Source organism: Drosophila erecta, unplaced genomic scaffold (genome assembly GCF_003286155.1).
Source record: "Drosophila erecta strain 14021-0224.00,06,07 unplaced genomic scaffold, DereRS2 tig00000000-arrow-pilon, whole genome shotgun sequence".
Lineage (NCBI taxonomy): Eukaryota > Metazoa > Arthropoda > Insecta > Diptera > Drosophilidae > Drosophila > Drosophila erecta.
The window spans coordinates 263,575-277,183 of NW_020825194.1; the positions used below are offsets into that span (position 1 = coordinate 263,575).

At 38.7% G+C, this 13,609-nt stretch overlaps 1 protein-coding gene across 12 annotated transcripts in view; it reads left to right on the forward strand.

The window, feature by feature from the left end:
• LOC6555371 (polypyrimidine tract-binding protein 1) overlaps positions 1–5,814 on the forward strand; it is a 156,801-nt gene extending 150,987 nt beyond the window's left edge. For all 12 annotated transcript variants that reach the window (XR_003407711.1, XM_026977694.1, XM_026977697.1 and 9 more), the window contains 3 exons: positions 3,396–3,612; positions 4,018–4,095; positions 4,172–5,814. Coding sequence is in view for 11 of the 12 variants with exons in the window: in XM_026977694.1 (XP_026833495.1) it covers positions 3,396–3,612; positions 4,018–4,095; positions 4,172–4,304 (428 nt within the window). In the remaining variant the exon portion in view is untranslated. The remainder of the gene's footprint in view (positions 1–3,395; positions 3,613–4,017; positions 4,096–4,171) is intronic.
• The last annotated feature ends 7,795 nt before the right edge of the window (positions 5,815–13,609 follow it).

Consider the following 13,609-nt stretch of genomic DNA (forward strand, 5'->3'; position numbering starts at 1 on the left):
GCCGCCGCTCCACCGCGAACTATTTTCGCAACCTTATCACCTCTTCGGTTAAATATGCTTTGACCTGTACTCAATTAATTTTTAATTATAATTATGTAAGCATAAGAACTGGCATTCTTTGGCGCGCAGCTCGATGGCATTCCTGCTTTGAGATGCTCCATCCTAATTAATTGGGTTAAGCGCACGGATGGGGCACGGTAGAGCTAATCAACGGCAACTCCTGAAAATGCATGGCATAATCAGGGGTAATTTTCCTTTGTGCGCATATGCACGCAGTGCTGTCCGCAGCTGTCCGAACTCGTTTCGGTGGCGTATACGTAATGCCGTGTTAATTGAATTCGTCCGAAAATTGACAGCAATTCGAGGACCACACAATTCCGCCGCCGGCTGCAATTGATAAAACTATTGTGCCGACTTTACGCAAATGGAGCGGCGAAACCGAGACCAGTCAACTGTTTGACCAAACAAGCAAATTATTGTGCCCAACTAGAAAGTCAACATCCCTTTGCGCTCCACACACCACTCCATTTCACTCCCCCAGTCAAGCACACAATGGCGAACCAACTGCCCCAGGGCATATGAAAACATTAATGGGAATACTACGGCATATAGACTACTAATGTGCCGCATGGGCTGCCAAATGGCAATGCTCACGCTGCTGGCTCTTACCTTTGTTTTAGCCCATTCATCTACACTATTAAAAACTGAAAAATGCACTTTGTATCAAAGGAATATCGTAGTGGGCAATGGTCTCGGAGAACACGATTTCACATAACACTTCTGACGCAATTCGGAAACGAAACTTTACAAAGGATGCTAGTTGCCAACTTTTTTCACAGTGTAAGCAGCTACCTGGACACAAGAACCAGCCCGAAATGGAAGCCGGGTTCGGGCGGGAGTGCGCACTTATGCACTCATAAAATATTAACAAATTCATTCGTTACTTTGCCCAAAACTCTCGCCAACAAACAAAGACGATTACCGAACGTGGAGCAGGAGCAGCAGGAGCAGGAGGAGCAGGAGCAGGAGCAGCAGCTGCCCGGGGTCAACCCACACACCCCATGCATACGAAAGTGTCTCGTAAGGTGGTGTGCGTTATGGCGAGGGCCACACACAAAATACGGCTACAATTGCACACTCAGCATACGAATTACAGCGTAAAGGCGCAAAAAGTTTTGCAGAAGTCAACGGAAATCGGCAAAGAGGAGGACGGACCCTATGAGAATCACCCATCCGCTGAACTAAATGCGACAGCAATCTGAATGCTCGGAGGCAAGGAGCCAGAAAATAGACAAAGACACGAAATGAAAAGCAATAAGCCTTCCGCCACCCACTGCGTCCATTTGGTGGACAGTTGAGGTGTGTGGGTGCCAAGGATGTTGTAATGGACCATTTTGCCGGGCGGGATTAAGTTTTGCGCTGCGTATTGCCAACATGTATACAATTTATTGGCCCACTCCCAGCTGTCAGCTGTGGGCTTTCCCCTCGTGTTAGCAAATAAATTTCCTGTTTGCCGTACAAATTACTGCAAAATATTTTGCATAAGCGTGCGCATAAAGGCATTTGCAATAAAAACAAACAACAAGCACAGTCTTTCACATGTGTCGGTCGCATTTCATTGCCATTTGTAGTAAGGTCGATTACGCATACGCCACGTGTGCGTGTGCTAGCCAACTGGAAGTCGAGTGCGGCAAAAGTTTGCTCGGACTTGGGTTGACAATGCTAAGTGACTATTTGAATGACTTGGCGCCCGGCCCTCAGTGGGCCACTATTAATTACGGAGCAGGGAAGACAGAAGACGCCGGACAGAGGATGTTTTGCATAGTTTACGAGCCAGAGATAATAAAGCGCCTGGCCAGAGCGGCCGTAGATCATAGTCAAGGAATTGCTGGACATTAATCGTTCAAATCATGAAAGTTGCAACTAACTTGGAGTTTGTCAGGGGGGGTAGTAAACTCATCCCTGGTTCCGGATGCGGGCTCACCTGAGCCACATTTTCCCCATCCTGTGCGCCTCGTAGAGTAACATTTTCTGAGTGCGGTCGGTCCCAAGTGTATGATGCTTAAAAGTCTTAAACCCAGAACTTCATGCATAAAACAGGGCGGACCCTCAAAGTCTCATCGCCGAGTCATTTCACTTACTTTTCGGCTTGCCCATTCCAGTTCACTCTACTTTCTTTTGTTAGTTAATAATGATTTGTTCGTGCCGCTGATGTTGGTCAGCAGCCTCAGCTTTGTAATTAAAAGTTTAAGATACTTTTTGAGCCGGGCCCAGGAGCAGCTGCAGCTGTAGGCAAAGTTGGAACCCACTCCTGCTCCCGCTCCTGCTCCTGCTCCTGCTCCTGGCCCTTTTCGAAATGTGACTCGCCTGCACATTAATCTTTATTACAAGTGTTAGTCATACACAAGGCCGGGCGCAGGAAAAAGGATGCTTAGGCCATACGAGTTGTCACTGCTGGCGCTCCTTTTATTTGGCAATTTATTATATTCCTGCGTCTTCGTTTTTGAAAATCACTTAATCCATTAGGCAAACAATAAACGGCTGAGTAAGCATATTGCGTTACCATAAAACAGAGGAGCAGTGATAAAATGTGATGTAATTTATTAATGTAGAGCATGAGAGTTAAAAAATGTTACAACGATTTCTGGACACTGGCCTGGCCTAAGCTGTCGGATGACTTGGCAGGAACTCAAATTAAATAAAACGTAATCGAAGCTGGAATCGAAATGGAAATGGAAATGGAAGGGGAAATTGCATCGTGTTTGAGTACAGCGCTGCGTTGCACATGCATTCCATCGGAGCCGCAGGTGTTACGGCTTCTGAGAATATGAGAAATAAGGCACAGTCCGTTGGAAGGGCGCCAGCGAAGAGCCTGGAGATGGCAAACTTTTGTTTGGCAATACTTTTACGGCCAAACAAGCATTTCAGCTCGTATAAATCACCAGAGGCAGACGACATTGATAAAGTTGCAGTTACATCTGAGTATGTAAATATTTGCCTGCACTTATTGCTGACTTTGTTCGACGGCTGGTGGGCGGGATCTTTGGCTACACTGAGGGAAGCACCGAAGCCATTCGGCAATGTAAAAGAAGGCCTGTACTTGGGGAAAGCAGTCAGAAAAGGTGATACCTACAACTGTTGTATTTCCGTGCCCATTCTCCTCGGTATTATTCTCTAAACATATTGTGTGGATTATTGGGAATTTTTCTAGCAATGCTGCTTTCTGGGGTTTGGGGTTCAGAAGCACTTTTATGGCTTGTGGCACAACAAATAAATTGCATTGCTACAGATACATTATTGACACACAGACACATTTTCCAAACACAGACTCACCTAACAAGCGGAAAACTTTTCCCTGGTGTGCCCATTTTAACGTGTTACTTTCTGCTCCACAGCCATGTCTCACCTTGATAAATTACGTTTATGGGGAAAGCCGATACGTGTGATGGCCAGCAAACACCAGGCCGTCCAGCTGCCCAAGGAGGGTCAGCCGGACGCAGGACTCACACGTGACTACTCGCAAAATCCGTTGCACCGCTTCAAGAAGCCGGGCAGCAAGAACTACCAGAACATCTATCCGCCGTCGGCGACACTGCATTTAAGCAACATTCCGTAAGTATTCCACAGGGCCTGGGGGAATCAGATGGGGTGGTCAGTAGGAGTGGTTGGGTACCGGTTCGGTATGGATGCTGGGAGGTGGCTTGATTCGGCACGACATGGCAATTACAATTATAGCTATGAGCAGTAGGAACCCCGCGTAGCACCCTATTCTATTCTCCCGAATTTGACATAGCACCCTGCTGGCTGGGACTCGCATGCCAACTAGAGGACGGTGCCTACCCTCCGCTGGGCGAGTTTATGAATCGAGCCAATCGCACCACAGACAAAGGCCCTTTGAAGCGCCTGCCGGGCGGTATCAATGAGCCAGCCTCACAGCAGGCGCTGCCACATACCCACGTACCCTTAAATGTGGGACCATACTTTAAAGATAACCAACATCTTCTCTTCTCCCTACAGGTCATCCTGCTCTGAGGAAGACATTAAAGAAGCTTTCACCTCAAGCAGCTTCGAAGTTAAGGCATTCAAATTTTTCCCGTAAGTAGGAAACAGCATATGAGCTGTTAAAACTCTTTAACGGAATCACCACTAAAACCGTATCCTTATCACACAGGAAAGACCGAAAAATGGCACTGCTGCAACTGTCGTCCGTGGAGGAGGCTGTTCTGGCACTGATTAAGATGCACAACCACCAGCTGTCCGAGTCGAATCACCTGCGTGTAAGCTTCTCCAAGTCGAACATCTAGAATCCGGTCCGAAGTCAGGTTTACTGAACCTGACTGGGTGCCTCCGGCGGGTACAGCTACATGCAGATGCATCAGCAGCAACACCTTCAGGTCTATTGGCAGCAGCAGATACAAACTATAATCCGTAGTACAAGAAGAATGCACGCAAACTTCTACTGAACTGGCAGATGCCAGAAGCACTACCCACCCAATCCAACAGAATAATCAGCGGTAACAATCGATGCAAGAGCTATACCAATTTTAATCAATGCAACTCACTCTAAGAACTGTTCTGTTTTATAAACCACCCTCCGTGGGAAAAGACAAAAACAATTGAGAAATCTTACTAAATTGATAGAGAAAGTAAAGAAAGTCAACTACAGATAAATATATATTTAAATTATCACGAAAATAGCATTTCAAGTTATGGCACACGCAGACAACAAAACAAACAAGCAACCCACAAACTAACAATCAGCAACATCGTAACATAAGCTTAACTTTAAACCTATAGATCGTAAGAAAACTGCATTGCATAACAAAAAGAAAACAAAAATATATGATGAGTAGAAAGAGTTAAGTATGTTTAAAGTAAAGAGAGAAAGATCGTAACTTAAAATATTTTTAGTGCACTGTACTGTGTTTTGGTTTTAAAAAACGACAGAAAGTCAAAAACATACGGAAGGAAAAATTATGTTAAAAATGAATTAAGGCAATGTTTTATTATGTACATGATGCTGTTATTATATTTTAAATGAATGCAACTTAACTTTAATTTTTTACAAGTGCGCCACTTCAATTGAAGAAATAGCGTACACGTAGCTCATAAATGTTTTAATTTCGCTAGACCTAAAAATTAAGAAGGTATTTAGAAAAACGGTCCCGAATAAGCACATCGAGCCCTAAACAGATTGAAGTAAAGAAAGGCAATGTGAAATAACGTTAACTGGAATTTAAGAAAATTGTATTAATTTTAATAAACCTATATAAATCAATAATTTGGACACTGCAAAGATATATCCTTGGCACGTCCGTTTGTTTAGAGTATCGGGAGAATAATAATTTTAAAGGCAGTTAAATCAACGCGTACGTAAACCTTTTGTGTGTATGTATATGTAAATGTTGTTAAACTAGCGCAAATTATACAAAACGATCAAATATACATATAATTAAGTATGTATTGAACTACAACAAACAGGAAACAGGAAATTAAACAAATTTTAAGCTAAAAAGTATAATCTTAAAGCATATATCAAAACACAAAAGGTAATAATATATAATCATAGACATACTGGTAACGAAAGACATATACGTGTTTTAGCAAGAAAACTGAATGATTTTTTGATAATTTTACAAGGACCTCACAACGGACACCACACACAGAAACACACGCATGCAGAAGCGAACAAATGTAAACAAATATGGAAGTTTATATATATTTAGAAAGTGAAATTATTTGTATGTTGGAGCAAAGAACAAACGAAATGAGAATAAGTATAATAAAAGGCAGAATACAGAAATGGTTAATGAATCAACTAAATGTAACTTACATGATATGGATTTAGTTCGTAAGCATGAGTAGAAGTGATCGTAATTTAAAATTAAAACAAACACAAAGGAAACAAGTAAATTACAATACAAAATTAACAAGAAAGGAAAAATGAAATGAGTATATTTAAACGAAAACGTGTACGAAAAGCAACAGTAAAATATTGTATAATGTAAAATTTAATTTAACACTATATTTACAGTTATTAAACAATCGCGCAGGCAATACAGAAATACAGAAACCGAAGTGGGCAAACGGATCACGTCTGAAAAACTTTGTTTAAATCAGCTCACAACAAAAAGTTGACAATGACTACCTACATTTTCATATAACACAGAACGCTTACCAAACATTTTAATGCCAACTCTAGCGTTTCATATGCATACTGCAACTAGCTATCCAAATAATCTTAACCTTTAACCTATTTATCTTACTTACATATGATCTATGTCTATCTCTACTATATTTATATATAAACAATTTACACGTTTTGTTAGCGCATCGAAGCGAGATGAAGCGAAATGATATACATCTATATCAGACCCACGACTGCTAGAATTTCATACGAGAACTCTTGACAAATCAAAATTTCATAAAAGTATTTAGCGAACTTACTTCTACAACTGCATACAGCCGAAGCTACCCAGAATACGTTAAACGATTCCAATCGGACCCTTTCACAACAACCACTTCTACTAAACAATCAGCACGGTTAAGGACGAGAATCAGATCGGTGTCCTTTCTGATCGTTGGTATGCAGCGTTCAAAGAGTAATCAAATATTTAGCCCAACGATAATATAGATACAAAGGCGCTACTGCGTGTAAATGTTGATAGTAAACACGACACCGAGCAGCATACGAATTAATATAACTAATAGAGCATATAATAAATCAAATACCTATCATGAATATACATTGAATCCAGATACAGTAACAAAATGCAAAGGCGAAGGCGAAGGCAAGAAGTCAGATGCGCAAAGTAGGCAATGCTAATTGACAAACAGTACACTAAAAGTATTACTTTACCATGTAGAGAAACGACTAACAATTAATTTACACTTACATTGAAGTCCCGAATTGAAGAACCGATTAGAAACAGAGAATCAAAATAAGATCGCAACGAGATGCATTGGCCGCAGTCAAAATGTCGAAACCAATGTGATCTTGATCGGCCTAATCGCAGGATCAAGAATTGGAAAATTTAGTGATGGGGTCTTAGAAAAGCCAACAGTTTTATGTTGTACATTAATAGTTGCAAGAAGAAATTTTACCGTAATTCATAGTGAAACAAAAAGCGAAGACTAATCGAAAGTTACATATACAAGAGGATACCAGAGGAGCACATGTTCGAATGTTGTGAGCCATGTGTGCCATGTGTGTGTGGCATAACACACGCAGGCTTATCTATGTGCTACTTTAACAGTTAGATGAAACAGATATATATGTGTATGTACTATATGTAATTGTAGGAATAACTATACATTAAAGTGTCGATGAGAACGCAGCACATTATTAGAGAGATATACCGATTGACTCCACATGGAATGCCAGAGTCAAAACTAATCACAAACTACAATCAAGTCAACGTAAAGATGGGAGATAAACAGTTTTGAGTTACGGAACTACATGCACAACATATTTGACATGAACAGAAACATATCAGCATTTTTTGACACATGAATAGTTTATTTAGACCCCCCACCTTTTTTCTGTAGATCCCTTAATTTATGTAATTTCCGCCTTGCTTGAGGCCGCTATTTTTCAGTATAGTCCAAATACACAAACAGGGTTGATAGAGTAAAACCAAAAGGGAAACATAGAAGCAGTGCTTGCTACAAATTGTTAGTTCGGCAAAAGTAAAAAAAAGTATTTATTTAAGAAGTAAGAAAACGCGGAAGTCATAGATGGAAGCATAGGGAAATTTTTCAGAACATTGGAAGAGACAGACGATAATACAACATTAAGCAGAGATGTTTATAATAATTTGTACAGAATAGCAGTTTGTGTTGGTTGTTTTTTATACGGAGTAATTATGTTTTTGTCGCTCAGATTCAGTTGAGATATCTTTTGAAAGAGGAAAATATATGTGGTTTATGGCGAAGTTAAATGACGCAAATCAAAAACGTTGTTACGTTTATGGGTTGATTTTTTTGGTTCGTAAAATAAGACAACCTTATAAAACGAATATACTACACATTACCTTTACTTATAGTTAGCTAAATCTGTATGTGCTTCACATGATGCTTTTATCCTAATTGTTTTTCACAGCATTTTTTGAGACCACTTAGTAAATCATAAAAGTTCACAACAGGCAGAAGTTCCTACTTTATAGTAAAAAGGTAAACGTTTAAAACATAACTAACAAAGAAAACTAGCATCAGTGAATTTAATACGGATACACATAAATCAATTACAATTTTCATTTGATTTTCTTTTCAATTGCAATTTTCCCCTTTCCCTTGCTTTTATTAAAGGTTTGATTTCCTTGGTCTGTCTAATGCGGTTTTTCATAGGTCAGGCATTACTGAAAAAATTATATAGGGGCCAAGTATAAAATATTAACAATTAAACAATTATCGATTGAATGACTAAAGTAAAGAAGAGTGCCGGTAAGGACCAGCTAAATATTTGTTTTATTGGTACCCCTGTCTTCAGAAGAAATTTGAAAAAAGCTATGTCAGTCACCGCACACTTTCACTACCAGGTATCAGCTTCCCAGAAAGTCTGGCAAGCAACCTCAACTCTTAACTGCTTAACTAACTCAACTGCGAACAGACACACGCGAAACAATCAAACATTTCTAAAATCAAACTTTTAGTATACACCAAGCAAGAACACCTTAAAACTTTTGCGCTCTCTAATTGTACAACTTAATGGTAATACGACAAAATAATCATTTTATGCTCTAAATGATAAAGTAAAACTAAACGGCGATGTTTACGTAATGCAAGATTTTTCTCACCAAATTTTACTACAAATCTCTTATGTGTATTGTATATAAAAAAATCAAAAACTAAAGTGTATGGATATATTTAAATGTTTTGTGATTGCGAAGAAAAGCAACACCAAAACAAAACCAGCGCATGAATCGTCAAAACGAATTAACATGACTCTTAAATAATTTTTTAAGTCCTAAGGTACATTTTCATATTGCAATTGAATTTGAAGGCACAAAGTGAAATGCAAGATAAAACTGTACGTAGGAATCGATGCATTGAGCTTGTTAAGCTGAAGGTACTTAGAAGTAAAGAGCAAACTGAAGACACGTGGCAGTAACTAAGTGGAAGAGACCGAATTTGCAGCCTGCGGCGATGTCACCGAAATATTCTATTACGCGCAGCATTGAGATTGCAATAATACGAGAAGAATATTTGTTATGTTACAAGCATTAATTAATTAATTATTATAATATTAATTATTATTGAAAATATTTGAGAAATAAAGATAAAATAAAAATGATTCGAATCATTAACTAAACGTTTTTTCTTAGACTGGGGAAACTGTTGCAACTTCAAGAACCATGCGAACAGTTGTAGGTATCGCTTAATTAAGTGCATTGAAAGCTAGAAGTTTTCTACACAATTTTGCCTTCAAAATTTAAATTTTTATGGCAAATTGTAGATTTTTCGGATTAAATTACCATGCAATCATAATCAGCAGCAGTTTGCTACCAAAAACCAAAAGATCGTTGGTCACCTTCTGGAATTCCTTCGCCTGGTAATTCAAACCGAAAAATCTCACAATGTTGCCTACAAAATGTACATTTTTAATGCAAATTTTAGATTTTTCGGCTTGAATTACCAGGCGATCATAATCAGCAGCAGGTTGCTACCGAAAACCAAACGATCGTTGGTCACCTTCTGGAATTTCTGTTCTCCTGGTAATTCAAACCGAAAAATCTCACAATTTCGCCTACAAAATGTAAATTTGTATGGCAAATTGTAGATTTTTGGCTTGAATTACCAGGCGATCATAATCAGCAGCAGGTTGCTACCGAAAACCAAACGATCGTTGGTCACCTTCTGGAATTCCTGTTCTCCTGGTAATTCAAACCGAAAAATCTCACAATTTTGCCTACAAAATGTAAATTTTTATGGCTAATTGTAGATTTTTCGGCTTGAATTACCAGGCGATCATAATCAGCAGCAGGTTGCTACCGAAAACCAAACGATCGTTGGTCACCATCTGGAATTCCTGTTCTCCTGGTAATTCAAACCGAAAAATCTACAATTTACCATAAATTTTTACATTTTGTGGTCATGTATGTATGTATGTATGTATGTGTACGTATGTATGTATGTATGTATGTATGTATGTATGTATGTATGTATGTATGTATGTATGTATGTATGTATGTATGTATGTATGTATGTATGTATGTATGTATGTATGTATGTATGTATGTATGTATGCATGTATGTATGTATGTATGTATGTATGTATGTATGTATGTATGTAACTATGTATGTATGTAACTATGTATGTATGTATGTATGTATGTATGTATGTATGGACATATGTGTGTTTGGTCATAATCAGCATCAGGTTGCAACCGAAAACCAAACGATCGTTGGCCACCTTCTGGAATTCCTGTTCGCCTGGTAATTTAAAACGAAAAATTTCACAATTTTGCCTACAAAATGTAAATTATTATGGCGAATTGTAGATTTTTCGGATTGAATTACCAGGCGATCATAATCAGCAGCAGGTTGCTACCGAAAACCAAACGATCGTTGGTCACCTTCTGCAACTCCTGTTCTCCTGGTAATTCAAACCGAAAAATCTCACAATTTTGCCTACAAAATGTAAATTTTTATGGCAAATTGTAGATTTTTCGGCTTGAATTACCAGGCGATCATAATCAGCAGCAGGTAGCTACCGAAAACCAAACGATCGTTGGTCACCTTCTGCAATTCCTGTTCTCCTGGTAATTCAAACCGAAAAATCTCACAATTTTGCCTACAAAATGTAAATTTTTATGGCAAATTGTAGATTTTTCGGCTTGAATTACCAGGCGATCATAATCAGCAGCAGGTAGCTACCGAAAACCAAACGATCGTTGGTCACCTTCTGCAATTCCTGTTCGCCTGGTAATTCAAACCGAAAAATGTCACAATGTTGCCTACAAAATGTAAATTTTTATGGCAAATTGTAGATTTTTCGGCTTGAATTACCAGGCGATCATAATCAGCAGCAGGTTGCTACCGAAAACCAAACGATCGTTGGTCACCTTCTGCAATTCCTGTTCTCCTGGTAATTCAAACCGAAAAATGTCACAATGTTGCCTACAAAATGTACATTTTTATGGCAAATTGTAGATTTTCGGCTTGAATTACCAGGCGATCATAATCAGCAGCAGGTTGCTACCGAAAACCAAACGATCGTTGGTCACCTTCTGGAATTCCTGTTCGCCTGGTAATTCAAACCGAAAAATGTCACAATGTTGCCTACAAAATGTACATTTTTATGGCAAATTGTAGATTTTTCGGCTTGAATTACCAGGCGATCATAATCAGCAGCAGGTTGCTACCGAAAACCAAACGATCGTTGGTCACCTTCTGGAATTCCTGTTCTCCTGGTAATTCAAACCGAAAAATCTCACAATTTCGCCTACAAAATGTATATTTGTATGGCAAATTGTACATTTTTCGGCTTGAATTACCAGGCGATCATAATCAGCAGCAGGTTGCTACCAAAAACCAAAAGATCGTTGGTCACCTTCTGGAATTCCTGTTCGCCTGGTAATTCAAACCGAAAAATGTCTCAATGTTGCCTACAAAATGTACATTTTTATGGCAAATTGTAGATTTTTCGGCTTGAATTACGAGGCGATCATAATCAGCAGCAGGTTGCTACCGAAAACCAAACGATCGTTGGTCACCTTCTGCAACTCCTGTTCTCCTGGTAATTCAAACCGAAAAATCTCACAATTTTGCCTACAAAATGTAAATTTTTATGGCAAATTGTAGATTTTTCGGCTTGAATTACCAGGCGATCATAATCAGCAGCAGGTAGCTACCGAAAACCAAACGATCGTTGGTCACCTTCTGCAATTCCTGTTCTCCTGGTAATTCAAACCGAAAAATCTCACAATTTTGCCTACAAAATGTAAATTTTTATGGCAAATTGTAGATTTTTCGGCTTGAATTACCAGGCGATCATAATCAGCAGCAGGTAGCTACCGAAAACCAAACGATCGTTGGTCACCTTCTGCAATTCCTGTTCGCCTGGTAATTCAAACCGAAAAATGTCACAATGTTGCCTACAAAATGTACATTTTTATGGCAAATTGTAGATTTTTCGGCTTGAATTACCAGGCGATCATAATCAGCAGCAGGTTGCTACCGAAAACCAAACGATCGTTGGTCACCTTCTGGAATTCCTGTTCGCCTGGTAATTCAAACCGAAAAATGTCACAATGTTGCCTACAAAATGTACATTTTTATGGCAAATTGTAGATTTTTCGGCTTGAATTACCAGGCGATCATAATCAGCAGCAGGTAGCTACCGAAAACCAAACGATCGTTGGTCACCTTCTGGAATTCCTGTTCGTCTGGTAATTCAAACCGAAAAATGTCACAATGTTGCCTACAAAATGTACATTTTTATGGCAAATTGTAGATTTTTCGGCTTGAATTACTTACCAGGCGATCATAATCAGCAGCAGGTTGCTACCGAAAACCAAACGATCGTTGGTCACCTTCAGCAATTCCTGTTCTCCTGGTAATTCAAACCGAAAAATCTCACAATTTTGCCTTTAAAATGTAAATTTGTATGGCGAATTGTAGATTTTTCGGCTTGAATTACCAGGCGATCAATATAAGTACCAGGTGGCTACCGAAAACCAACGATCGTTGGTCACCTTCTGCAATTCCTGTTCTCCTGGTAATTCAAACCGAAAAATCTCACAATTTTGCCTACAAAATGTAAGTTTTTATGGCAAATTGTAGATTTTTCGGCTTGAATTACCAGGCGATCATAATCAGCAGCAGGTTGCTACCGAAAAACAAACGATCGTTGGTCACCTTCTGCAATTCCTGTTCTCCTGGTAATTTAAACCGAAAAATCTAACAATTTTGCCTACAAAATGTAAATTTTTATGGCAAATTGTAGATTTTTCGGTTAAATTACCAGGCGATCATAATCAGCAGCAGGTTGCTACCAAATTTAATTTTATTTAATTTTTTTGATGTAAAATTCAAAAATACTAAGAATTGCACCAAGACTAAAGTTCTAAACACCTTTCCTAATCGGATTTTGAAGTGGCATACCTCTAAATGTTTCTGGCGCAATTCTCTAATAAACTGCATTCAAATTTGGAAAATAATTTTTTTTCAATATTTTTGTCATTTTCCTGATGTAATGATGTACAAATTCAAAAGTGTCCCAAGGCTAAAGTTCTGAACTCCATAACTCAACTTATCATAATCGGATTTTGGAGTGGCATACCTCTAAATGTTTCTGGAGCAATTCTCTGAAATTCTGCATTCAAATTTGGAAATTTATTTTTTTTCAATATTTTTGTCATTTTCCTGATGTTATGATATTGTACAAATTCAAAAGTGTCCCAAGGCTAAAGTTCTGAACTCCATAACTCAACTTATCTTAATTGGATTTTGGAGTGGCATACCTCTAAATGTTTCTGGAGCAATACTCTAAAAATCTGCATTCAAATTTGGAAAATAATTTTTTTTCAATATTTTTGTCATTTTCCTGATGTAATGATGTACAAATTCAAAAGTGTCCCAAGGCTAAAGTTCTGAACTCCATAACTCA